Genomic DNA, 26531 nt, shown 5'->3' on the forward strand with positions numbered 1-26531 from the left:
TTTTCTCCGCACGGTTTTTCCGGTAGAAAAGTAGGCGCGGACGTAAAATTCACAAGTAATGTTATCACCGCGCTAGAAACGCATCGATCAGGCTCGCGATAAAATGGGAAACTCGGGATCGACGCAACCGTCGAAAGTGCGAAAAGACCGGAAGAAGGACGAGGCCGACGGGTAAGAACATTTCGAGCTCGCTTCGAGCCGTGTCGGATCCGAATTGCCGAAGCAATTATTTCACTTAAAAGTTACATTTCTTGATTTTGGGTAGCGTAGATGACCGGAAATAATGGATAGAGGGCTGCTAAACCTTGCAGGACGAGGTACGAGCCTCGGAAAGGGAGCAGGAAAGAGAACGTCGAGTATCGGGGAACGAATCCTTTCATCATTTTCTTCTTACGGTTGCGCAGTAAAAAGCCGAAGGAACATGTAACCGTAATCGCGCGAGCAGCTGGCAAATTGTGGACGCAAATGACTCCGGAGCAGAGAAAGAAATACATCGATCTGGCGAATGCCGAGAAGAAGAGGCGAGAAGGAAGGAGAAGAAAGACGAGAAAATCAAGGTGATCGATGGTCCTTCGGCGAGGGCGGAGGGGGACCCTTCTCGCCGTCCTCGACTCTACGCCGTCATGCAAATGTCCTCGTTTTCGTTTCAGAAGAAGAAAAAGATGACACGGCGATAGGGGGACGCGAGAAGAAGGTGTATCGAAAAATTGTGAGAGCGCGTGCGAATCCGGTCCATCCACAGATCTATAGCCGATCAGCAAAATCTCGCGGAGTCTCTGCACATATTTTTGATCTCTTTTTATTTGTTAGTACTTTTTTTTTTTAGATCTATGTACAATAAATATTGATGTATTTTTACACTATTAATGACCTTTCTTATCCGTTTAAAGAGTTACGCTAAAAACCGGGCAGCGCGTCGCCGCCACTCTCGCACAATTCTTATCGTGTTTTTCTCGTACTCCTCTGCAAAAATCGAATTCGTTAACGTACTATAAATATATTATTATTTTGTTCGCGACCGTTCCGCGAAGCGTCGCCGACGCGTGGGAGGGAAATTACAATTCAACGTACACGAACGAGCACCATTTTTATGTATTTCCCCACAGACAGGTCGAAGGGAAACGTGTGGAGCCGCGAGTCTCCCTATTTTTTCATTCTTTCTTTCTCTCTCGCTCTCTCTCTCTCTCTCTCTCTCTCTCTCTCTTTCTCTCGCTTTCTTTCTCTCTCTCCCTTTCTCTCATCGCAATTCGATACAAAAAATAATTTTCGCATGAACTTTTTTTGTTTTTTTACGACGCTCCGTGGAAGAGTTCTGTGTTATATACGCAGTCATAATCATTCTCGAATGTAATATAATATCTTGTTCGCGTGTGTCTGTGTCCGTCTCTCTGCCTACTCGTCCGCGCTCGCACGCGCTTTTTCCGCATTTTCGATGGTGTGTGCATATGTGTATGTACGTGTCTATGTATGTGCCCTTTCGCTCCAAATACTAGCTAGAATAAAAACCATTATTACGTACAATAGAGAATAACGAATCAAATGTAATTTGTCCTCTGCATGTGTCCCTCGATTTACCTAATTTGTTTCCGCGTGTCCGCGCGCGTGTGCGACGAGCCATTCGAACCGGATAAAACTACAACCGTATATTGGTTCTCGGGTATCATGATGATCATACTAATAGTAATAATATTAATAATTATAGAAATAATAATATTAATAATGATAATAGTAATCGATAGAAATAATAATAAAAACGATCACGATTAGGACGATATCGCGTGAAGGGATTGTGGCTGGTAAGGAGGTAGGGAGAGAATAGTGGTGGTGGTGGTTGGTCGTAGTGATAGTGGTAATGCAGCGGTGCCGATAACTGGAGAACAAACGTGGTGTCGATGCTGATTACGAACGATCATATAACACGGTAAAATGGACAACGAACGCGTTCACGATGATCTCAACATTTTTGATAATCGTAATAGCTAATTCGCAATAATACAGTTCGAATGATCTTAGCAGTAAGTATTTTATGATACAGTAAAGTACAGCGTGCCTCGAAGAAAACGTAAACAACAATGTTCAACAATTGTTAATATCAAACAGAATATTCTTTGCAAGTATTTATTTATATATATATATATGTATATATATATATATACATATATTTTTTGATGTATATATATATATACATATATATATATATATATATATGTATGTATGTATATATCTATCTATAGTAAATATATATTTATATACATATCTACACGCACGCGCGCACACACACACACGCATATGTATGTTATTATACAGAAAACGTAACACTGTTGCGATTCAAAGAGCGAATGCCCTACTAAAAAATAGGTTCATATTCGTTTTGTCGTTCGTAGATTCCGAAAGAGAGGGGGGGAGATGTATACGTACTCGTGGTACATCTCTTCCTTTACCACGATCGATCGATCGATCGATAAAGTATATAATAATTAATCGCTTCGTAAATGCACAAGTTACAAAGAACCCATGCATCGTAATTTCTTATCCGGTACCGCGATTCTATTCCACACGCATGTACATACATACATACATACATACATACATACATACACACACACTACGTACATACATACATACACGTCGTCGAGTCACAGATTCCTCCAATACGAACTCTTCTTCTGATTCTCTCGAACTTCTCGATCCTCCGAGGAACAAGCTCCGTGCGAACCCTAAGGAGAAACTAACTTCGGTACGCGTTTCGTTCGATGAACGTGGTTAAAAAAGAATCTTCTTTTTGGAAGGGGGAGGGGGCTCGAGAGCCGGGCGTTCCACTCGTCGGTGGTACCATAAAACAGAACGTATTTCTTTTTACCATGTTATCGGAATAAAAAGAAGATCCTACGGCATTTCCTCGAAGGATGGAACTTTGCGTCAAAGCGAAGAACTCCGGACAGCAACGAATTCAACCAGCGATCGGGGTGGACTGCCGATTCAGTTGGCGCTGTGTTCAAACAGCGACACGTGACACCGTATCCCAAGATCGAGATCGAGATTCGCATCGCGGAGTACGGCTTAAGCTTGTCCGAAGAGACACTGCGGTCGTTGCTAAGCGGACGATGGGCCTCGGAGCTTGTCGGCCTCGAAGGTTCGTCGTAGCGGGTGAAGGGATGTGCGTTTAGGTGAGTTCGGGGGCTAGCGCGGCCTCATCGAACTGTTCAGGGGCTGCATAAGGCCTCCGTTGATGTAACCGTGGTAGGTCGTGTAGACCGCCGCTGGGTTCTGCTGATGGGGGTCCTGAGGGTATGGCGCAGGTACGTTCACTACTCCCACGGGGAGCTGACTGGCTTGGTTCATGAAGCCGCCGAGTTGCGCGGCCTGGTTCATATAGCCGGTGCCCGGCTGGGCCACGCGGTAGCCGTACTGGGCCATGAGATTCGTGTTCAACGCCACGTTCGGGCTGACCCGGCTGGCGGCGCTCTGCATCTGAGGACAGGTACTACCTGGGTCCAGAGTCTGTCTGTACAAGCTCTCGCTGGTGTAAGATTGAGTCAGGGACGCCATGTTCGCGTTCGCCGAGGATCTCGAGGTCGATCTGCTCGGCGGGCCGGGAGTGCCCGGCGGCGGTACCGTGTTCACGTTGTAATAGTTCTTAGCGTAGCCGAGGGGCACCTGAGGCGGGGTCGGCAGCTGCCTCGAGGTCTGAGGCGGCGTCATGGTGTGCGGAATAGGTGGCGGAGGCGTCAGGTTCATGGCCGGCGACGGGGTGGGCGGTATCATCTCCAAGCCGTTGGTCAGCTGCTGAAGCTTCGCCAGGCTGCAAGAGTTGGTGGTCTGATGGTTTCCGGAGGCAGACAGCGAGGACGCGGCCGTGTGCGAGTGCGGAGGCATCGCGCTCGTCTGGATGTAGAAGTTGGTGGCGGTGGTGCAGGGCGTGGGTGCCCCGGACCTGCTGCCCCGATGCTGTATCACGTACGTGTTCTGCGTGGGAAAAGGCTGCGAGGCGACCGCCATGTAGTTTCCTTGGGAAATCACGGCCATGTTGTGCGAGTGAGCAGCATGCGTGTGAGACTGCAGGTGAGGCACCGGCGGCACGCTCATCGACGAAGACTGCTGGTACTGAGGCGGCACGTGGCTCGTGTGCGCCACGGTCGTGTGGCTCGTGTGCGAGCTCGCGTGGCTGGTATGAGCACTTGCGTGTTGAGAGGAGGCCTGACCGTGCGACGCCGGAGGAGTGGCACGATGGGATCTGCTGCTTTGCTGCGTCGATCGAGACCTGTGCGTCGTCTGCGAGCCGCTAGCTCTCTTGTTGCTGTGAGACTGCGGTTGCTGCTGCTGTTGTTGCTGCTGCTGCTGCTGCTGCTGCTGCTGCTGCTGATGCGTGGACTGTTGTTGCGGCTGAGGCTGCTGAGACTGCTGCGTCTGCTGGGACTGACTATGCGCCATGCTCTGGCTCTGGGTTTGCTGAGCCAGCGACAGCTGCATCGGTTGCGGAGTGTGAGACTGCGGCAAAGGCTGCGGACTCTGGGTCGGTATGCTTTGAGGCGTATGAGACTGAGGCAAGGGCTGAGGCGTGTGGGGCTGTGGCATCGGTTGCGGAGTGTGAGACTGCGGCAATGGCTGAGGACTCTGCGTTGGTATGCTTTGCGGAGTGTGCGACTGCGGCGTCCTTGGCTGCTGAAGTGGCTGCGGCGTGTGGGGCTGATGCATCGGGTGGTGAATGCTGACGTGCGCCGGCGGTGTGTGCTGCGGCATCGAACAATCGGCGTACTGAACCTGCGGCGATATGTTCACCGCCACGGACGTGGCCGGCGGGGCGATCTGCATCGACACGGAAATCGGAACGGTCCCCGAAGCGGGCATAGACGGCAAAGCGCTGGGCGGCCTTTCGACGCTGTTCTGGGACGCCAGGTCGCTGGATATCGACGTGGGCGACTCCAGGCCCAACTGACTCACGTCGAGATCGCACTGACTGTAATGCAACGAGTGCACCGAGTTTGTGGTCGAGTCGGGCGTGTAGACTCCCATGGAGGGTAAGTCCGGCTGCGAGGGCGGCGTCCGCTTCACCGATCCAGGATTTTCCAGATGCGGCGTCGTTTTTCCGCTCTCCGGAGAATTCTGCTTCATCTCCTCTGGTTGCGTCTGGTGCAGGTGCATGGTCTCCTGTTGTTCCATGATGGGTAGCGACTTTTCCTGCGGCGTGAGGGGCTCGGCCTCGGGCGAAGCGACGTTCGCGACGACGTTCGAGGAGACGTTCGAGGGGACGTTCGGGGCGACGTTCGGGGCGACGTTCGGGGCAACGTTCGGGGCAACGTTCGGGGCGACGTTCGGGGCAACGTTCGTGGCGACGTTCGTGGCGACGTTCGTGGCGACGTTCGTGGCGACGTTCGTGGCGACGTTCGTGGCGACGTTCGAGGCGACGTTCGAAGCGACGTTCGAAGTGACGTTCGAGGCGACGTTCGAAGCAGCGTTCGAAGATACGCTCGAGGCGACATTCGAGGCGACGTTCGAAGCAACGACGATCGTCGACTCTTTCTTCTCCGTGGAAGTCGCCGGAGAAGCCTCGACCATTGGCCGCGTTGACTCCTCTTTCGTATCCTTGAGCGTTATCCTCTCGGAAATCGGCTCTTCCTTAGGGCTATCTTCATCCTGAGTAATAGCTTCTAACTTTTCGCATTCTTCTCCCTTGGGCGAAGATACTTCAGGTACCAATTTCGACGTTTCCGGGCTACGAGAAATCGTTTTCTCAGTCTCAGAGTCTTTATCACATTCGACCAGAGCCGGCCCCGCGGCCTCCCTCGCAACGATCTGCTGCGGTTCCGATTCGACTTTCGGCAGCTGGCTCTTCTCCGGGTTCTCGGGTATCGCCCCCGTATTCCCCAATATTTCCGGCTTCTCTTGCTTCTCCGCCTTCTGCAGAATCTCCTCCACGGCCGTCTCGGGCTGCTCGATCGATTCGATCTCCGGGTTGCTCGAACCCTCTGTCACGGACTTCGGCCGTGGCGCAGGTACTTCTTCCTCCCCCTCGTCTTCGTCGCCGCCCTCGTACTCGCCGGGACTCGCAAACGCGGTCTCCGCTTCCGGTGGCACGATCGCGCCGTTCTCTTCGACGGTCTCGTTTTTGCCGGGCTCGGCAGCGTCCTCCTTCGAAGCGGATACCAGCACCGGAACTGGAGAATCCTTCTGCTCGCGAGACTCGGGCTTCTCGGAGTCGGCCGAAGGTGACAACGAAGGCGGAGGTATCACAGGACTTTCCGGTCTGTCGCCCGCGGGCGTCTCCGGCTTCAACTGAGGCATCTTCAGAGACTCCTTCTCGGCTTTGGCTCGTCCCCGCCTCGACATCGGCGGGGTCTTCGTCTCCTTCGACTCCTCTTTGCCGTTGCACTGGGCCTCGTCCGTGCTCTTCTTCTCTTTCGCCTGCTTCGCCTGCAAATACTTAGTTTGTCTACTGGTCACCTTCAACAGGATGTCGTCGACTTTGCATTGCTTTTTCGCCGGCTTTTGCACCGTCGACGACAGAGTCGACGTCGCTAGCTTCGACGACGTCTTCTCCGGCTCCGGCGCGTGATCCTTGGCCTTCGGAGAGTCCTTGTCCTTCGTTTTCTCTTTCGACTTTTCCTTCTCCCTTTCCTTCTCCTTTTCTTTTTCCCTCTCCTTCTCCCGGTCCTTCTCTTTCTCTCTCTCCCTCAAAGACTCGCGAGTCCTCTTCCTGGAACTAACCTCCGACTTTTCCTCCTTCTCCTCGGCTTCAGTCTTTTCGGAATGTTTTCGTTTGCGAAGAGGCGTCGTCGTCGTGGTCGTGGCCGTGGTCGTCGTCGTTGCCGCGGTCGTTGTCGCTGCCGCTGTCATCGCCGTCGCGCTTTCCATCGCCAGAGAAGTTTTCGGCGTTCTGATCCTCCGCCTCGACATGCTCGACGACAGTGGCATCGCTTTCGCCGAGCTTGCGGAAGAGTTTGCATTTTTTGCAGTCGCCACCGATCGAGAATTTCTCGGCGTCGACGGAACGTTCTTCGAGTCGACTTCCATCGAGTTCTTGAGCGATTCGTGGGTCGCGGCGGAGATAGCCCGAGTCTCTTTTTCCGAGTCTTTGGTCCCCTTCGAGTCTCTTGCCTCTTTCGTTTCCTTCTTTTCCTTCTCGTCTCTCGCTTCCCTCGATTCCCTCGCTTCCCTCGGTTCCCTCGATTCCCTGGACTCCCTCGATTCCTTGACGGATTTCGAATCCTTGCTCGTTTCTTTCGCGTCCCTGGACACTTTGGACGCTTCTTTCTGTAGAGCGGCGGCAGCTGCGGACTTTTGCGGGCTCTTCTGTTTCAGCGGCGACGACCTTCTTTGACCCAACCTTCGTCCCCTGGGTTTCTTCTTGATTTTCACCTTTTGAATCTTTTCAACGATCGCGGCCGCCTGCTTGGGCTCCGCCATGGGTGAGGACTCGGAGCTCGTGTCGCCGCTCTCCTCGGGACTTTGGTAAGGATTTGGGATCTGCGTGAGCAACGGGATCCACCGCAGACAGTCCGGGTCCAGTTTGATCCGGGGACTTCTTCGCACTTTCACCATGTGACTGTCGACTTTGGTCCAATCGATTGTAACAGCCATTTTCGTGTTCCCCTCGCCGGGCAAATGGACCGATTTCATGAATCCTAACAGTTGCATGGCGGTCCCGAGGTCGTGCGACGACACGCCGGTCTCCTTGGTGATGTCGCTCAGCTTGACGTCCGTCGTGTTCCGGTGCGCGTCCAAATACTCGAGAACGACGCTCTTCCAGAACGAGTGATACGACACCCGGCCAAGATCGGAGAGAGGTTTCTCCGGGGTCCCGGGGATACCCTCGACCTTGGACAACAGGTAACTGAACTCGATGAGAAACCTGCCGAAACCCTGTCTCTGATATTGCGGCAGAGTCATGATGCAGGAGACATTGTACCGTTGCGCGGGACAGTGCTTCTCTTTGCTGAAATAACCGACCAAATGACACCCGAGCTTATCATTCTTCGTTACCGCGTAAAACAGGAACGGCTCCACGTCGTAGTACAGGGTCTTATGGTCCAAGAACAATTTCGCTAACAGACACAAGTTTTGACAGTAGATCTTATTGACGTTGCCGTCGATCTGAAAAAGCAACCGAACAGCCAAGGTTACAACGAGCGATCTCGATCGGTATACGCGTACAAGGAAGGAGATTGTACCAACCTCGAAAACGGACAGTCCGTTACACCTGTAGATTTCGGTGGCCGGTGGGTGCCTCCACTGGCACTTGTCCATGTGTCTGTCGAGTACCGCTCGACTTTTGGTGTACTTTAGGCAAAATTCGCAAAAGAACAATTTCGGTAACCTCGCGTACTCCTGGGGGAACGGACTCGAATACCACGTCTCCACTTCGAATCGGCCGAAAACGATGGCGGCGGGGTTTCTCGTGCCGTTACCGGCCGCGGAATTACCGTTGCCAGGAGGACTGAGAGTCGCCACCGCCAATGCCGCCGGAGCAGCCGAGGCTGACGCCGTCACGACCTCGTCGCCTTCGCCGTCGCCGTCGCCCTCACCGTCACCGTCACCGTCGCCGTCCCCGTCGCCGTCGCCGTCTCCGTCTCCCTCACCGTTCGAGACTGTGAGACGCGTCGCTCTGTCCCGGGCATCCTTGAACAGATCGACGTCCCTCTGGGTGACGCCGGGCGGCAAGGTCTGCGGCAGTATCGGCTCGTCTGCAAGCAGAGTTCAAACATTGGTTCTTCTTTTGCTCGCACACCTTCGAAAGACGAATACAGAACAACGGAAGTGTGTAGAGCTCTTCGCTGGGAAGAAGGCCTCTCGAGAAAGAAAGAAAACGTTCGAGTAGAAGAATGGTTCTGCGTCGTGGTTCTTCGCGCGCATGTTCGTCGACGCGTCCAGTGAGAAGGAGAGGATCGAGTCGAGGAAGCGTTAACTCTACACGGTTGCGATGCCGAAGGCGACGGCGAGGCGAGACGGTAGGCGACACAGGAGAGGCGACGCGGTGCACGGAACGTTTGGGACACCCGCGTTATCAGGGATTCGTCGTCGAGCAAAAACACCGTTGATTCGACAAGCGTGATACGTTATCCGGTGCGCAATCTCGGCGAATGTTAACGAAACAGAAACGCAACGGCGAGCATCGAGTTAGCTGTTAATAACAGTGAGTCTCGAAAGAAAGCAAAGCTGTGGAATGATATCGGATATTCGTGGGATGTGTTGGCAGAGTATCGTAGTCTGGCTCTTCGATGGCAAAAGGGCATTTCTCGTTAGGCGTTGCGGAGGACGTCGAGTATTACGACAACAACGGTGCGTCTGCTGATCAGCGAGAGTCAGCAGCAGCAGGTAGTCGATCCCTTTTAGCTACTAATACGGGACGGCTTTGCGTATTACAGTCTGCCACCCAGTGTCGTATTTCTTCGTCCTGCAAAAGGACGAGGCTAGATCGAGGGATACGTTGCTTCGACAATTTCTCTCGAGGGAGCTTCGCCGGGTCACGATGCGTCTCGACGATCGTCCAATGACTCTGAGCGTTTTTCTTTTCGGGATCGGTGAACCGAGCCGGTTCGAAATTGCGCGCGACGACCGGCGATCGAGAAGCGACAGAAGGCCGACGCGGGACACGAGAAACGAGAGGAACCGGAGAGAACCGGAGAGAACCGGAGACGAAAGTGTGCTAAAACCGTTGCGTGTACGGTCGGGTGCATTGGCGGGCGTGCACTAATAGAGTACCCTATGAGTATGCGGCATGGAATAAAGGAAAGTTAAGTGTGCCAGAGCCAAGTAAAAAATATTATTAATGACATGCAATAAACCACGTAAATATTCGTGTGGCGTGAAACCGATGGAAATCTTTGAACCGATCGCGAATCTAGAATCGAGAAAAGTAAGGAATAGAGAGAGAGAGAGAGAGAGAGAGAGAGAGAGAGAGAGAGAGAGAGAGAGGGGGGGAGCGCCTAGGGTCGTGTCGAGAACATGAAATCGCGGATCCTATCCGAAGAGGATCGATCCGTTTCCAGAGTACAAGTATTCGAGTACGCGGAGGTATCGCCATCCCCACCGCGAGAGGTAGATTTCCATCGGTTTTACACCGTGTGACCGATAAACATCCTATCGAGGAACCTGATTGTTCTGTGCTCGAACACGCGATTCTATTCTCTCGCGATCGAACGAGATTACAAAGATCGTTCGTTAACGATCCCGCGAGAGAGCATCGGAAGCGCAAGATAATATTCGATCGGGCGAGACTGCGCGCACAGTACGAGAGAACAATCACGTTGATCCTGGAAAAGAAGTTACGTGTCAGAGTCACATGTACACACACATATCATATACCACACCACACCGCCAACACATCCACGTGGTGGTGAGCGAGGATTAGATTAGAGGGGAAATTCTTCTTTTTGCGACTTTTTTCTTTTCTTCTTTTTTGTCTTTTCTTTTTTTTCGTTTCTCTTTTTTTTTGGGTGCATCATCGAGGTTAAGGGACTCGTGAACGGGTCGGGGATAGACTCTTACCCTTCCTGGTGGAGCAGGGTGTCGCGCGGGGTGTCGTGGTGGTGTTGGTGGTGGTGGCGCTAGTACAGGCTCGTGGATTGGACTTTAGGCTAGGATTTGATTTCACGGAATCGGAACACAGGCCGGACTTCGAGACAGCGGGCACAGGGTGGCGCGTCGTTTGACCGTTGCTCGTCTCGATGACCGTGTTTTTGTTGTTATTGTTGTTGCTGTTTCTTTTCCGTGGATAATGGTCGTGCCGGTGAGACGGCGGGGCGTACTTGACGAGCGACGAAGCGTCCTTCATCAGCTTTCTCCTCTCGTGCTCGTGCCTCTTACTGTTCACAGCGGTTTTCACCAGGTTCGACGGTGTCATTTTCGGTAGCTTCTCGTTCAACGAACCGACCACGAACAGACTCTCGTCGGAGGGTGTAAAGATCCCCGGCCTCGGCACCCTCGGTGCTTCCTCGGCCGTTCTTCTCCTTTCCTTCGGTTTGCCCGCGACGCCGACGGCAACGGCCATGGGAACAGAAACGGGAATGGCAACCGCGGCCGCGGAAACGGTGGCGGTAGCAGCGGTGGCGGTGGCGGCGCCGGAACTGGCACCGCCAACGCCAACGCCGACGCCGACGCCGATGCCAACGCCGGGAGACGAGTCGCTTTTGTTCGCGCCAACTCTCGGGATCTTGGCTTGATTGGCGACGACGTTCTTGTCGTCCGCGTTAGGCCGTTTTCTCCTATCCGGGGCATAATTAGGCGCCGATCCGCCGGATCTCGCCCTACTGTTCGTAGGCACTGAAAAGAAGTGACTCAAACCATCGAACAAGCCTTTCAACTGACCGGCGCCCGGCTTTACTTTGTTATCGATGCTGTTACCACCACCACCACCACCACCACCACCACCGCCACAGCCGCCGCCGGCGCCCGCGACGGTCAAGCCGGAGGAGACGTTGCCACCCCCGCTGACCGTGATCCCGGCTACGGTAGCAACGTTCTTTTGCTTCTTCTTGTTATTATCCGAGGGGGTGGTGGTCGCGGCCGGTTGTATGTGCAAGCCGAACGTCGGCGTTCCGCCCACGTCGAGTTTCGGCAACGGAGCACCGAACGTGTTGTTGATGTTGCTGAAAAACGGCGACTCCGCGTTAAGCTTGGCGGCAGCAGCGGCGAAGCCCCATGGCTTGTCCTCGCTGAGATCGCAGGAGAACGGACTTCTAGGTTTCGGAGATTCGAGAACAGTTTTACGACCACTCTCCGGCGCGTCCTCCTCCGAGGTCGAATCGCTGGATTCGCTCGAGCTGTTACCTTCCTCTTCGTCCTCGTCCTCCTCCTCCTCTTCTTCCTCCTCCTGCTCCTCCTCCTCCTCGTCGTCCGTGGTATCGCTACCGTCCGAAGAATCGGTATCCGTCGCATCGCTGCCGCTGCCGCTACCGCTGCTGCTGCTGCTGCTGCTACTACTACTACTACTGCTGCTAGACGCTAACGAGGCCTTTTTACCCGGCCTTAACGGTCTTTGCTGTTGCGGTTGTTGCTGTTGTTGTTGTTGCTGTTGTTGTTGTTGCTGCTGCTGCTGTTTTTTCTGGTTCGCGTTACCCCGAGTCAACCTAGGACTAACGTTCTGCGAGGATTTATACTTATCACCGCCCCCCACCCGCTTCAACTTATTGTGCTCCGCGTTAAATGCGCTCAGCCTAAAGAACTTTTGCTTCTCCTTCGAGATCCGGTCGTTCTTTTCTTCGAGTAGCCTACCCTGGCCTGCGAGTTGGGCGGGGGGTTGTGGTATGGGAGAGGAAATTAAAGGTGGTTGACGAGGGGAGACAACACCCGCATTACCGTCCGAGCTGCTGTCCACCTGTGCCACACCGACAGCGCCTTTCTTGCCAGGAGTCGCGATCGTCAAGCTCTTTCTGGATACCGCCGATCTGAAACACATCGAACGCGACACCGGCGTCGAGTAAACCGTGTCGATCTCGATCGGCCTTCGAGCGCTCGCGACCGATCCTTCCTTCTTCTTCTTTCGGCCGCCGCGTCTAGAACGCGAAACGTGAAACGTGTAAGTCGTAGAGTCGTGCGTCAGGCGTTGATCGTTCGTCGACGAGACGGCTCTAAGATCTCGGAAGATCTCGAAAGAACGTGGAGGAAGGAGCGGCGCGGCGCGCGGCGGGCGCGATTTCGTTTGCTTCTCGAAACTCGAGACCGTCCTCTTACTTTCGATTCTCGCGCAACTTGCTGAATCTCTTCCTCGCAGTGGTCGGCGTGTCGTCGAGCGAGGCCGAATCCTGGGTTTTGCTCTTCTTCCCGTCGTCCTTGGCGACCGGCGTGTGCGCCGTTTGACAGTGCCGACACCTCCATGGCGCCTTGTTCTTTTTGTCGAGAGCGGGATCAAGGCAGGTGGGATGATAACACTTCACGCAGCCGGCGCACTTCACCAAATAGTTCTGCGACTCCTGTTCCAGCTGACAGCCGGCGCAGGTCGGCGAGCAGTCGTCGCAGGACCACGTAATCCCCCTGTCGACGAGGACCGAGAGCTCCGGCGGGGCGCACAAGTTGTGCAGGGCCGCGCCGCACACGCTACACCTGCTCAGCTTCTCCGACGCGTTCCGCTTCGTGTTGTTGTTGTTGCCGGCTATCGTCGCCCCGAGACACTCCTTGCATATCGGCAGAGGAGCCGGCAGCTAAGACAGACAAGACACACCAACGATATACGGTTAATCGGTGACAGAGCATCCACTGACAGAGCATCCTGCCGGTCACACACACTCTCTCTCTCTCTCTCTCTCTCTCTCTCTCTCTCTCTCTCTCTCTCTCTCTCTCTCTCTCTCTCTCTCTCTCTCTCTCTCTTCTCCGTCCAACGTGCAACGGGGCGTGTCGGTGAACGACGAGCAACGCTTTTGCTCGCAAAACCTTGACAGGAAGTATAAGAGGCGTTCGCCTTTACCCACTCGCCCCGTTGGACGGGCCATCGCCGATTCGACCGAGATCTTGATCGAGAAGTAGCACGAAATTAAGCAATCGATTGCTCGGTAATTTCCGGGGAATGAATCGTAAGGTTCGTCGGGGTGTTCGGAGCAGTCGTCGCGGCGAACAGGCAACTTTTACCCCGCGGGATCGAACGAGATAAACGTTCGATCCCGTATCGCGTGTCCCACGCCTCGTGCCCCACGTCCCACGGAAGACTATGAACAAGACTGTGTCTCCAGAGTGGAAACCGAATCAAGGACCAACGATCGTGCATCGCGCGTCGTGGACCGTCGCTTGTCCCACGAAACGGCAGAGATCGCAAAGTCGATAGAGTCGGCACGGCGAAACTGTGGGCGCTCGGTCGCCCCGCGTTATTGCTGGGAAAGCTGTTATTAGAGTTCGGTCGAGCGGGCTCTCCGCGAGTACGTGCCGCTGGATACCGAAGCGGCGCGTTCGTTCACGGTGGAGCGCGCAAGTTTCTGCGTGTGTTCGCCGCGTTCGTTGCCTCGCATCGCGCGCGTTGCACGTTGCATACCAAAGACGACCCACCGACCGACAGACGGACCACCGTAAAACATTATTCATTCCGGTAATAATGCAGGCAGCTAGGTTCCGTATATCCCCGCATCAACGCGAGGGTGCATCTTATTAAAACCGCTCCGCCGCGCGACCGTTCTCGCGGATGCGATCTCTCGCCTCGATATACCGAGGTGCACACGCGCGAAACGATTCTAGACCGTTCCCGAAGCTACCGACAACTTTCAACGTTGCGAATCGAAATCGAAATCGAAATCGAAATCGAAATCGAAATCGAAAACGAAATCACCGATTATCCGTTCGCGTGTCCGACCCGAACGTCCGAATCCCACGGGTCCGGACCCCCGTGAAAGCAAACCCTGATCCCGGAAACGGTCCGTGATGCGCCCTAATCGTTCAAGGTTTCCCAAGCTCTCCCAAGGTCGCTGCCTTCGACTACCTCGAGCAACGAGGAATCGATCGATTTTTAAGCTCGCGAAGACGAGACGCGACGTTGCGGTTTCTATTTAAAAAAACAACAACCACGCGAGCCCTAACCGTTCGATTATCGGGCACAGACCTGTTGCGGGTGGTTCGCGAGCGGGGGAGAAACGAACGACTCCGAGTCGACTCTCTCGGAGCCAGTTGCCGGGTCGTCACCGAGTGACATTTTCGTCGGGGTCTCGACGCCGATAGAAAGAGAGTGTGAGAGAGAGAAAGAGAGGGGTGGAAGGGGGGATTTCCTCGAACGGAACACGCACGATTAACCTCCGGTTCTCGGACCAACGACCTGTTGCTCGGCGACGAGGTACGGCCAATCATCGAGTAACTGTTAGGCGATTGGGCGCTCCGGTGAACCGCGTCCTTACGCTCGGCAACGTTTCTCTCGCGTCTCGGTCCTCTCCGCGCCGCGGTCGCGCGGGACCGTTTCTCTCTCCCGTCGACTTCGCGTCCGCCTCTCGCGGCTGCCTTATCTTTCCATCCAGTGATTTCCCGCGATCACTGACTCATCGCGCGCTTTCAATCTCGTTCGTCGCTACGATCCTCTCGTTAGCGCTACACCCGACGTGTTCCGGATCCCGTCGATCGAGATCGTCCAGCGATCGGATTCGAAAGACGGTGGTGTACCCGTACGACCCGATTGCCCGACTACCAATTAATAGAACGGAATCGCGTCGAACGGACGGTAGAGGATCGTAGAGCGCGGTGGTCGGTTCGATTCGGCCGAAGGACGAAGAGAACCGGTGTAGCCCTTGCTCGACCAGCGGTCGATCGATGGAGAACGGGCAAGGTGCTGGCAGTGGCTGGTAGTAGCCGGTAGGGCAAGGGTCGACGAAAAAACGCGGGAAACGCGCAGTGGCGGGAAACTGGTGGCAGCGACGCGACACGGTGGGGCTTCGAAGCCAGCTGGAGGAGACAGAGGGAACAACCCGATGCGCGGTGGACGTGGACAGACCGAGAGAACAGCGGAGAGGAGAGGAGGGAGAGAATTAGCGGAATCGCGTCGGCGCGAACGTTCTATAACTTTCCGCTCCCTCCCCCCTGTATCCCCCCGTATCGCTCTCTTCCCCCTCGTTTCTCTCGCTCGCTCCGCGGCCTGACACGCATAAAACGCGGTCGTTAGGAACGCGGGGACACGCGGAGGGAAGAAAACAGCGAGCGAGAGGGGCATAGAGAGAAACAGGGAGCAAGAGAGAGAAAGGGCGAGAGAGAAAGAGAGAGAGAGGAGAGAGACGGACCGATCCCGTCGGAGCGATTCCGTGCGCGCGGAGGATCAATAAGAGAAGCGATATACAAACGAGTCGCCGGAAGTTGGCCGAGATAGCACATCGTCCCGAGCCTCTCCCCTCTGTTCCAGCTGGCCCTACTCGCTCCCTCGGTTGCCCCCGTCCGCTCCCTTCCCGAAGGAAGGCTCTCGGAGGCGTGGGCACGCGGCGTGACTCGCTCGCCGCGCGAAGAAAGCACCGTAACGACCGCGTAATATTTTTCTCGTCGATTCGATGCCCAACCTGCGACCATCTTTGCCAGCTTTTATACAATATTATGTCATCCGTCGGTCCGGACCGCGCCGTGAATCACGCCGAGAACACCACGTTGCCCCGATCCAAATACCCACGCGTCCAGCCTCGCCGACACCGAATTTCTCGCGAGAAGCCGGTAGCAGCTTGCGGGAGTAGACGATACCTCGACGCCTCACCGGCTACTCGATTCTATCCACGGTTCGACGAGCAGCGATTTCGAGAGAAATTAGCCGGCGACTCGGCCGAAATTGGACCAACCGCGTAGCAGGAGAGCGGCGGCCCGCCGCCCAGCCACCGTGCGATCCGTTATTTTTCCGCGGCCTGTTACGCCGATTACCTGTACATTCTATCTCTCCTCCATTGCGTTACGAATACGAATACGAATACGAACACGAACACGAACTCGTGTGACTCATGCCCTGGAAACGCCGCGCCGGCGCCGCGCCGATTCTTTTCCTCGTCGACTCGCTCTTTCGATATGGTCACGCGTGTCGCCGTTTCGACCGAATAAATTGCGTTCAAACTTTGTCTCCGATCGCTTCTGCCTAAACGAATCCGAACGAACGGAGACACCTGAGACAGGCGGCTGGTCCGTGGGAGAAGAATAGAATCATGAGAACATCCTGGTTGATTTCTCCCGTGCGAACGGGACTCGAAGCTTTTCGAGAGAGAGAGAGAGAGAGAGAGAGAGAGAGAGAGAGAGCAAATAGGAGAGCGGAGAAAGACGAGAGACGGCATACCGAACGAGCGGTTTCCGAGCGGTTACCGATCGGTTTGCCGAGATTAATGGATCGTTGCGAGCCGACCGGGAACTCGGCAACTTTTTGCTCGGCGACGCCTGACCCCGGCTGAACCCGAACAGTCGATGGAAAGCGAGAATCGAGACGAAGAGATCTCGACCGTTCGCCGCCGAACGCGGACCAGTTCGTCGAGGAAGCGTCCATTATCTTCGGTCGTGGAACCGCGTGGTCATCGATCGCGTCGACGTCGAAATTCGTTGATCTTCCGTCGGTCGACACGAGACGAGACTCGGGTTATGGAACGAACGCGTCGACCACGATTCGTAAGAGATTCGACGAGTTCCGGAACCGCGTCGGCGGCTGGCTGGAAGCGACACAGTTCCGGCGAACGTGCTCCGCCGAGTTCAAGGCCGTGAAAATTCTCGCGATATTCCCGCAACAGTTGCTCTCGGCGCTACGCTGAGCAGTACAGGTGGTTCCGAAACTCGTGGACTCGCTCGCGCGGTCTTGTGCACGGGCTTGCCCGTGGGACAGGTGCGCCGGGACGTTTCTACGGCAAAAATGTCATCGCGCGATTTGCATTCCCCGGAGGACAAGAGCGCGCCGGGGCATGCCACCGCGATATTAACCGGACGAAAGAATGGGAGAAAGGCTGTATAGCTTGCGAAACGAGCGGTAACGGATGCGAGGGGATTAACCCGCGACGTCGGATATTTCCCGATCCCGAGACCGTTTACCGAAAACGGTACACCGTCGGACAAAAGATCGACGCTCCGACTCCGACGGGGAAACAAATCTTGCGCCCGGACGAGCCATAAAACGGGTCCGTTGCGTGGAAGCGAATCGATTCGGCCCCTCGTTCTACGCGCTACCTACGCGATCCGATTTTCCTTTCGACGAACGGAGACCGGGAAACGGTGAACGCGCGACCCTTTCGGAGTCCAACCTGTTTGTTACGTGTACGCCGATGAAATCTCGTCTCGCGCGACTTTTGAAAATGTCAACGACGCTCGGTCGGCGATGGAGCCTACGGAATATAGAATCGAGAGAGAGAGAGAGAGAGAGAGAGAGAGAGAGAGAGAGAGAGAGAGAGAGAGAGAGAGAGAGAGAGGAGGTGGAGCAGGAGACTCACCTTGGGGACGGGTGGGTCCGGGGGTGGTAGGTTGGCGCTGTCCCCAATCTTCTTGAGATAGGGCGGCCTGTCCGGCTGCCGGAACAGCCTGCCATCCTGGACGACGAGGCCTCGGTCGGCGGCCCTCTTCGCGGAGAGCCTGAGCGCGGTCCTGAGGTCGCCCTCGGCCTCCTCCTCGACCGTGTGGCTCTGCCTGATGTACTTCTCGATGGTTTTGAGGGTCGAGCCCTCTCTCTCGCCGAGCTCCCTGACGGCCTTACCGAGCACCTTGCTCAGGTCGGAGCCTTTGCCGACCTTGAGCGGCTTCGACTGCAAGCCGCCCGGATCCTTGTACGAGGACTGGCCCTTGTTGAAGATCTTGAGCACGTCGCCGCGCTTCACGGCGACCTCCAGGTGCTCCGCGATCTCTTCCTCGTGGAAGTTGTGGTGTTGACGGATCGCGTGGCATATCCGTTCGACGCTCGGCCTCTGTTTCTGGCTGCGGATCTTCCGGATCGCGTCCAGGAACCAGGCCGACCACGTTTCCGCGGACTCCGGCTCGTCCATCTCGTCTCCGACGGCCGTCTGCCGACGAGGGCGGCGCCGGCGGCGGCGTACCCACCCGCCACGTACCTGGCCAGGTTATACGCACCCGGTGGACAACGCTGAAGCGCCTCCGGGTCTGGGTCGACTGTGTCACGGCCGCGACATTCACATCCTGCGCCCGCCTTCCTGTCTACCTGCCTTCTCTCCTCCCGTCTACCTTCCTCCGCTCCTCCGACTCGAGTTCCTCCGCTTTTCTTTCTTCTTCCGCCCGACTACCTTTTCGGCTGCTGCTGCTGCTGCTGCTGCTGCTCCTGCTGCTGCTGCTGTTGCGACCCTCGATCAGTCGTCGCTTTCAACCTGAAATCATAGCATCGGTTTCCTCAGTCGTCGGTATACGTATTTCGTTGCTTCTCGCGACAGACGCGAGCAGCGATGTCCGCGCGGTTCTCGATCGCGTTCACCGGGCAAAATCTGTGACTCCCTACGCGATTCTATCTCGATCTCGATTTCGGCAGCGATAGGCGATAGGCGATAGGCGACAGGCGACAGAACCCATCGCTGCTATCGTGTCTCTCACTCTCGGGTACCGCTGATCACCGTTTACGTTCCATTCGTTCCGCTTCCTCCATATTCTCTGTGCCACCCCCGACGCACCGACCCCGACCGAGCCAGCCGCTTTCCGAGGGTTATTTCGCTCGAGCGTTGCACGCGGGAGAGAGGTCGACGGAGATCCTCCCGGCTGGGAAAATTAGCGCGAACGAGGAATCTCGAGCACCGTGCGCCGCGCGCCACCGACCACGGTTTCGAGAGACCGTATTTCGTTGCGGTGGCGACTCTCGACGCGTGCGACTGTGATTAGCATGGGAGAGGGTCGCGAGCGACGTTTATCGATCGGTTTCCTGGCCGGCCGAGTATTGTTTTCCGTTACGACAACATGCGCCGAGGATTAATTGGAACGTATTCGAGCGTTCCGCGTCGCGTCGCACCGGCCCTTAATCCGAACGATCTTTCCGAGTACATATAGTCGAGATCCGGGAGAATCGATCGTCGTCGCGACGGAGCGTAGGTACGCGCGAAAGCGTTACGCAACGATCGTCGACGAGAAATTGTCCGCTCGATCCGAGTCCTCGGGAGACACCGACCATTCCAATTTCCAGGCTCGGTAGCGCGAGCGTCGATCGGCCGATTTTCCCTCGAGCGAGGAGGGAACTTTCTCCTCGGGCTCGGGCTCGGTCCCGGGTTCGGGCTCGGGCTCGAGTTAGGTGCGCACGGTGGTCGCGCGGCGCCGTGGAAGGGAGCGAAATATTTAAAAATCACTGATATCGCCGTATGGCGTTGCGCAACCAGACTCGACCTACGAGCGCGCAGCTTTTCAAGTCGACCGCTCGTACGTGCTCGGGAGCGTTCGTACCGGATTCGAACGAGAATGGGAATCGAATCGCGCGAGCAACGAAACTCCCGTTCCGTTCCGTTCCGTTCCGTTCCTTTTCGTTCCTTTCCGACCGATAGCTAAACGGTCGAGCGACGGATCGAGCGATCTCGTTTCGAACACCGGCCACCGGAGAAATTCCATAGTCGCGCCATAATTGCGAGCGCGTGACCCGTCGAGTAAGATTCCCGCCGAATTGTTACCTTCCTGCCATTGTCGACCCGTCCTAGAGCTATCGGGAATGCGTGTACGATTCGGCGACCGGACCGGGCCGGGAAATCGATCGATCGCGACGCTTCGGCGATCGGTGGCGATCCGTGAAACGAGCAGATAAATTGGTTCCTGGTTTCGGCTCGTCGACGAAGGATGCAACGAAACCGGTAACACGCTCTCGGTCGATACGCGCGCTGCGAAACGAATCGTTCCGCGGGGAGAACGCGTCCCTAAACGCCACCGATTATGGTCCGCGCGCGGACCACGGAGTCGAAGAGACGCAGCTGCGATACAACAAGTTGACCTAGGCCAGTGCCGCGGCTGCTGAAACTCGACGTCGGTGCTAGCACACGGGTGCCTGCCTGCTGCTGTTCGATGCCTCGTGCTAGTCCTGGGCTGCGAGTCGCGGCGAGCGCGCTATAATAAATATCTCCGAGCTCGGTCGAAGAAAAGAACTGCAAAACGGCGAGTTAAACCGGCTCCGGTGGATCCACCGGAAGAGACGCCGCAGCACGCCGATCCTTCTTACGACCTCGTTCCCTCGCCACGTGCACGTTCTATTCTCGAAAACACGTTCCCTATCCTTGCAGCGAGGCGGTCGCAGCAGCACAGTTTCCCGCCAAAACTTTCCGCTCGCTCGACCCTCCAACCGTCTCGCCGCTAGCCCGACGCTTTTCATTTCGCACTTCCTGCCCCGATCGACCAGTTTCCGAATACCCGACGAAACGATGGTTCGATCGACTCGATTTAGCAACCGACTCGTCTCTTTCGCGCGAAGGCGGTCTCTCTCTCTCTCTCTCTCTCTCTCTCTCTCTCTCTCTCTCTCTCTCTCTCTCTCTCTTCGGTCGAAACGATTCGAAGATAATCGATCCGTCGTCGGCCCCGATGACCAGCGTCGTTATCCGAAGTCGATCGTAAACTCGAGCTTTCTTCCGAGCTCGCACGCATGACTCACGATCGAACGCCGCCGTCGCATCGCGTCGAGTCCCGTCGGCCGAACTCTTTCTCGATCAACACGTGTGCGTTTCCGACGCGTAACGCCGCACGACGACGCAGCTATCGAGCAACGAACGAAAACGGTCGTCTACGATCACGCGGTCTCCGATTAGGTGTCTCCGGAAAGCGACGAGCCAATTCGATCGGTCCTCGAACCGCGCCGCAGTCGTCGCCGACGAAACGTCTCCGTTGCGATTACCGCGTCGATACTGCTGTTCGTCATCGGTGAAACGGTGCACGAACCGCGAAAAGGCTTGTCCCTTATCCGCGACACGAACTCGCGAGCTTTCGCCAGCTTTCGCGGGCATTCGCGAGCGTTCGCGCGGGTGGATATTGCGCACGCGGCCGCGCCGATCACGAGATAACGTTAATACAATAAGCAAACGTGTAACCAGGGCTGCGCGACGCGACGGTGTCCCAAGGGAGGATATTTTGACCTGCGCGATTTCGTTCGCGTTTTTCGCGTCGCTGTTCCCCGGCCCGTGTGCCACCGAGCTGCGAGCTGCGAGCTGCGAGCTGCGAGCACCGACACTGCCACCGCCGTTATTCCCTGCTAATTAGCCAACGAATGATCGATCGGGGGAAACGTTAATTGAATCGAACGATGAACTGGGCGGTTCTGCCCGACCGAAACGGGCAAACGGAACTATTATTTAACCGTTCGAGTTCTATCGGTTTATATACCGATTCTATTTAATATCGAGCACCGATCCGCTATTTTTCGCAAACTTTTGTGCTCGTTTACCGCGCGTATCGATAACCTTTGTTCAACTTCTATGGTACGCGCGACGCCATCTTTGACGCGGATAGACACTTTCCAAACCGATTCAAGTTCCATTCGATGACGCGCGCGTTACGTTCGAAAAATTGACGAAATCATTCCGGTGTACAGCAGGGTCGAACGTAGTTACGAGTCGCGATAATGCCGGCATCGGCGGAATCGCTCGGTCGTGTTTCTTTAAAAACGCGAATCTCGTAGATCGATCGCGGATCGAAACCGAAACGAAAAGAAAACCGTTGGCGCTAAATAAAATGGAAATCTCCGTTGGATTCGGTGCGCCATCGTTCGCTAAAAAATACCGGTTCGTCGCAAAAACGTTTCGGAGGACACCGGTGTTGTGCGCTAGAAATGCATTAAATTCAGCTACGGTACGCGGCTCGCAACGGTTCGACATCCTCCGAGCAACGTCGAGGACAGTCATCGTCGATGAGGTCATTGTGAAAAAAAGAGAGTAGGGAGGAAGCGAGAAAGAGCGGGAGCTGGAGCAAGAGAGACGGAGAGAGGGGAGGAGAGAACTTTCGATGATTCGAAATGTGGACATTTCGAAAGGTTCCAACGAAAAGAAAGAATAAAAACTGTTCGGAACGCGATGCGTGGCTGCCTGCTGCTCGGCGGCAGTTGGAATTTCCGGCGACGGCTGAAACTTTAAACGTCAGCCTTGGCTCGAATTCATTAGCCGGCCAATTACCGACACGCTTCCAACGCTCGCCGAGTACAGGAGCGGACGAGCCACCTGACGACTTTCTGTGTCTAACGTCGACGCGCGTGTTTTACGCGTCGAAAGAGAGAGAATCACGGGCCTTCTTGCTGGCTTCGTTCTCTTCCATTCGGCGGAATCGAATATAAACAGACCGTTCGATAACAATAATAGCACTCCCACTTACGCAACGAGCATACTCGCGCTACCGCCGTGCATAACAATCGCAACGCCAACAAACTCCGCGACAATGCCGAATATCGTTTTTTCCATCTGCACGACGGAAGAAAAATTACGTCAACGATCGTTAGAACGCGAACGCGTTTACTCTCTTCTTCGTCGTCGCAGCCGAGTCGAAATGAAAATTTTCACCGGGCTCGACGGCTGTTCGGAAAATTATCGAAAGTTATTTGGCGTTGCATTCGCCATCCAGCGGGCACGAATAGTTGTACAAACGAACTGCAGCGATTGCAATTTTTCTGCACCACATTGTAATTCGGTTATCGGCGCGAACGCGAAACGTTAATGAACGCGTACACGGTTACCAGGCGTCTCGTATCGTTTCCTTTATCGTTGAGGTTATGTCGAATGATATCGGTCAAAGTCACACGGCTCTATAACAGTTTATGTTGTTTGACATGCAATTTTCAATGTAAATACCACGGCATGCACGAGTTTACCAACAAATCTCTCTCACTTTATTCTTCGCGGATACACGGCGAAACAATACCGCGGAGCGTTGCACTTGCTATACAAGTTTCAATTCGTTAACGTCAACCGAATGTAAACATTATATCCCGTATCGAACGTTTGCCGACGACCGTACACGTGAACCAGTTTCACGGGTTTCGAGCGCGAAATGCAGCGGAAACGCTGTCATTGAACCTAACCTCGAAGCTACTCTGACCCTTCTATGTAACCGTAATTCAACGATGGAAAGTTAAACAAACGAAGGCAGGCTCTAGAAAATGCAAAGTCGTTGGAACGGGGGTACGGTGTAGAAAACAGCGTTTGGAATTTAAATAAGCAGGAGAGTAGGAAAATAGATTTTTACAAATTAGCCAGTAAAAAGCGCGAACCGAGCAGATGAAAAGAGAAGAAGGGACGAGTGCATCGATTATCGCCGGAAATCGTTGTCGATCGACGCGAATGAAATTGTGGCGGCAGCAACGAACCAACCGTCGTTCGGAAGACCGTTAACGTCTCGTAGAATATCGTAAAGAAAGGAGCGCAACGTTGTGCAATCGGGCGCGCTTCCATTTTCGACAATAGCCTCTCGAAGAAATATCGAGGACGATGAAGAGAAACCTCGAGTACGACGTGGACGGCGAAGCAAGGCGAAACGAGACGAGACAGGGCGAGACGCGACGAGTCGAGTCGAGACGAGACGAAACGAAATGAAACGAGACGAGACGAGACGAGACGAGACGAGACGAGACGAGACGAGACGAGACGAAACGAAATGAAACGGTACGATACGATACGATACGATACGATGCGAGACAGAGAAAACGCGTGACAGCACGGTTGAAGCGTTAAACAGGGAAATCGCAATGGATCAAGAAAGGAGCAGTATTTCTTGGTCGTGTTGCGACTTACGAGTTACGACGGGGACGAAGGCGAGAAGAGGCCAGTGAGGCCAGGCCGGCTGGCTCTGTTTGCCGGGGCCCCTCTCACCCGACGGAGAGTCGAAGAGAGAGAGCAGCTGCCTCCGAGAAAACGAACGAATACCAACGGCCTAACTGCCGCCGCCGCCGTCGCATTTCGTATCGTATCGTTTCGCATCGCACCGAAACGAAGCGTATCGTAGAATTCTCGAAGAATTTCGTTCTATTCATTCGCGCCTCCGTATCGCCGCCGAAACACGCGAGTCGATCGCGAATTCGCGGCTGAAATGTTAGGCTTGTTGTCCGACGGCGGTCGATCGATGGATAGTTTGGTGAAGGATGGACGGAATTTGGAACCGTGGCCGCGGGACGTGTAGCGCATACGTGGACTCGTTGGTTCGCGAATGACCAACCGACTGGCTGCCGTCGGTAGCCATTTTAATTAACGTACTCGGACAACGCGTATCCCTCGTTCCGAGAAACTGCAGCATGTTCCCGGCAGCAAGGCGGAAAAGGTTGCCGCGTTCTTCGAACGAGTCGCACTTGCTACGCACCTCGGTAACGGACACTGTGCGCGTTCGACGAACGTTAAGATCGCGACCACGACGGCCGTCGCCCACGAACCCGTCCGTCGCCACGGTTATTTTCGATCCACCGGCTGCCCGATCGCGACGATACCGACAGCGAGGCGTACGTTTCTTCCGTTAACTCGAGGGTAGACAGGGCCGAGCACGAGCAAATCGAACGGAACGATGCAATTACGTCGTCGAAGTGAAAACCCCGAGGACACAAGTTTCTCGAAGCCCGACGGGCAGCCATCTTGGCTAGGCACAACCAGTTGTCGACCGTTTTCGCACGATTTTTCGCGCGTTCGAGCAACGAACAGCGATTCCGCTGAAACACGCTGATGCCTCCGCTTTGGAAGGCACGTGTCGCTGTCCTGTCGCATCGGAAATTACGCTGAATCGCGTATCGCCGTTAAAGTATTGCGAGAAAAATGCAACGAAGTAACACCGCGTATAGAGAAGGATGTCTGCGCGTTTCTTTCTCTTTCTATATGTATTTCTATCTTCCTCCCTCGCACAGTCGATCCGTCTCGCTCCGGTTCGCTCTGTCTCGCTCCCGCGCACTCTACCTCTCTCTCTCTCCGTCTCGCTGTCTTTCTCGTTCTCGAACAGGCGGCCAGACCCGCTGCTGGCCCGTATCCCGTATGCGTCGGGCGACGATTCGCGTGGTTCTCCGTTGCCGAGAATATAACGATAAACGAATTGTCTTTACCTGGTCGCGGTTGTTCCATGTATAGATCCACAAGGGGACACGCGAGAGCACGAGTCACTTAGGTACCGTCACACAGGGCTCGCGTGTAATCACGATCACCAATTATCTCGCGACAACGGCGTCACATTTCACACAAATCAACAAAGGTTACCCACTTGACAAAGATGGCGGTCGCGGGGGTTACACACTGCGCGCACGCGGTGGGGAGCGCACTGCGCACACCGCGCTCTCGGCCACGACGGAATCACGAAGAAACACAGTCGTAGCGGCACGCGTTCGCCTCGACCAATCAAACGTTCCACTTTGACTCGCACACTCTCGTTACCGGTCACACGTGCGTGCGTCGTGTTTCGTTGCCGTCGTCGTTGCACCGCTCGACGGCGCGGCCGCGCGCGCGCACACCCTGACCGAGCGTATATACAGAGGTACAACCGTGTTCCCTTGCTCGCGCACAACCACACACACGCACGCACGCACACACACCTCGTACACGTATACCGTGTACGCGCTATGCCGTGTGGGATAGCCACAGGCCACAAGAGCCAGGAGCAAGAGGTTTACTGCGTGGCCAAGCAGAAGTCGCGACGAATGCGAATACCGAATTACCGAATGTACTGAAACCAACCCGATGTCGCGGCGGAGACTGCCGTGTCGTGTCTCTCCGTCTCTCTGTTCCTGTGCAACTACGCTTCTACCTCCACTATGGCCGCCTACTTCACGCTTGCTTTAACCATTCCCAATCGGCTTCTCGACGCGGCAGCGCGCGCGACTACTACACGACGATATGCCGGCAGCTTTGTCAACGAGCTTCAGGGCTGTATTTACCCGTCAGCGAACCATGTGTCTGCACATAAATATATCGAAAAGAAATAATTACCGAATTACTATTACGCCTCGTCAGTCCCTTGCTTTTCTCTTGACAACACGCGGTATGCTAACGCGAGTAACGCATGTTACGGGTTTTATCGTCGCTACATTATCTTAACAATTCTCGTCACAAAATTCTATAGATGATCTCTCGTCTCCGTTGTTTGTTGTTTCAACAAACTGACATTTTATCACTATCCGAATTGAAATGGAAGACGATTGTTCAAAATTTTAATACGATCGAATCTATTTTCAATGCAATCGATGAAATGCAATAAAATGCAATAGAATGCAATTTTAATTTTTT

The 26531-nt window shown here is 54.9% G+C and overlaps 2 protein-coding genes across 7 annotated transcripts; one reads left to right on the top strand and one right to left on the bottom strand.

The window, feature by feature from the left end:
- On the top strand, window positions 1-863 carry LOC117226340 (uncharacterized). Its single transcript, XM_033480578.2, has 3 exons — window positions 1-171; window positions 312-557; window positions 651-863. The coding sequence occupies exons 1-3, from the start codon at window positions 104-106 to the stop codon at window positions 664-666; spliced, it is 330 nt and encodes a 109-aa protein (XP_033336469.1). The 5' UTR covers window positions 1-103; the 3' UTR covers window positions 667-863.
- enok (histone acetyltransferase enoki mushroom) lies at window positions 784-26491 on the bottom strand. Of its 6 annotated transcripts, none has more exons than XM_076525308.1 (6): window positions 26235-26491; window positions 17832-18713; window positions 12670-13136; window positions 10486-12383; window positions 8173-8681; window positions 784-8091 (listed from the first exon to the last, which is right to left on the bottom strand). In XM_076525308.1, the coding sequence occupies exons 2-6, from the start codon at window positions 18375-18377 to the stop codon at window positions 3181-3183; spliced, it is 8331 nt and encodes a 2776-aa protein (XP_076381423.1). In that variant the 5' UTR covers window positions 18378-18713; window positions 26235-26491; the 3' UTR covers window positions 784-3180. The 6 variants fall into 6 exon arrangements, with proteins under 6 accessions (XP_076381423.1, XP_076381421.1, XP_076381420.1 ...); XM_076525306.1 differs by lacking the exon at window positions 26235-26491 and adding an exon at window positions 25983-26173; XM_076525305.1 differs by lacking the exon at window positions 26235-26491 and adding an exon at window positions 25358-26173.
- Window positions 26492-26531: the final 40 nt, after the last annotated feature.

The sequence above is a fragment of the Megalopta genalis genome, chromosome 11 (genome assembly GCF_051020955.1).
Source record: "Megalopta genalis isolate 19385.01 chromosome 11, iyMegGena1_principal, whole genome shotgun sequence".
Classification (NCBI taxonomy): Eukaryota; Metazoa; Arthropoda; class Insecta; order Hymenoptera; family Halictidae; genus Megalopta; species Megalopta genalis.

What these genes read in the sequence shown, in the direction of transcription:
- LOC117226340 (XM_033480578.2), top strand. Translation starts at nt 104, where the DNA reads ATGGGAAACTCGGGATCGACGCAACCGTCGAAAGTGCGAAAAGACCGG. An exon ending in AAGAAGGACGAGGCCGACGG is followed by an intron (nt 172 to 311) that starts GTAAGAACATTT and finishes TAAACCTTGCAG; the next exon opens with GACGAGGTACGAGCCTCGGA.
- enok (XM_076525308.1), bottom strand. Translation starts at nt 18,377, where the DNA reads ATGGACGAGCCGGAGTCCGCGGAAACGTGGTCGGCCTGGTTCCTGGAC. An exon ending in AAGTTGCGCGAGAATCGAAA is followed by an intron (nt 12,384 to 12,669) that starts GTAAGAGGACGG and finishes GATGTGTTTCAG; the next exon opens with ATCGGCGGTATCCAGAAAGA. An exon ending in ACCCTGCTCCACCAGGAAGG is followed by an intron (nt 8,682 to 10,485) that starts GTAAGAGTCTAT and finishes CTCTGCTTGCAG; the next exon opens with ACGAGCCGATACTGCCGCAG.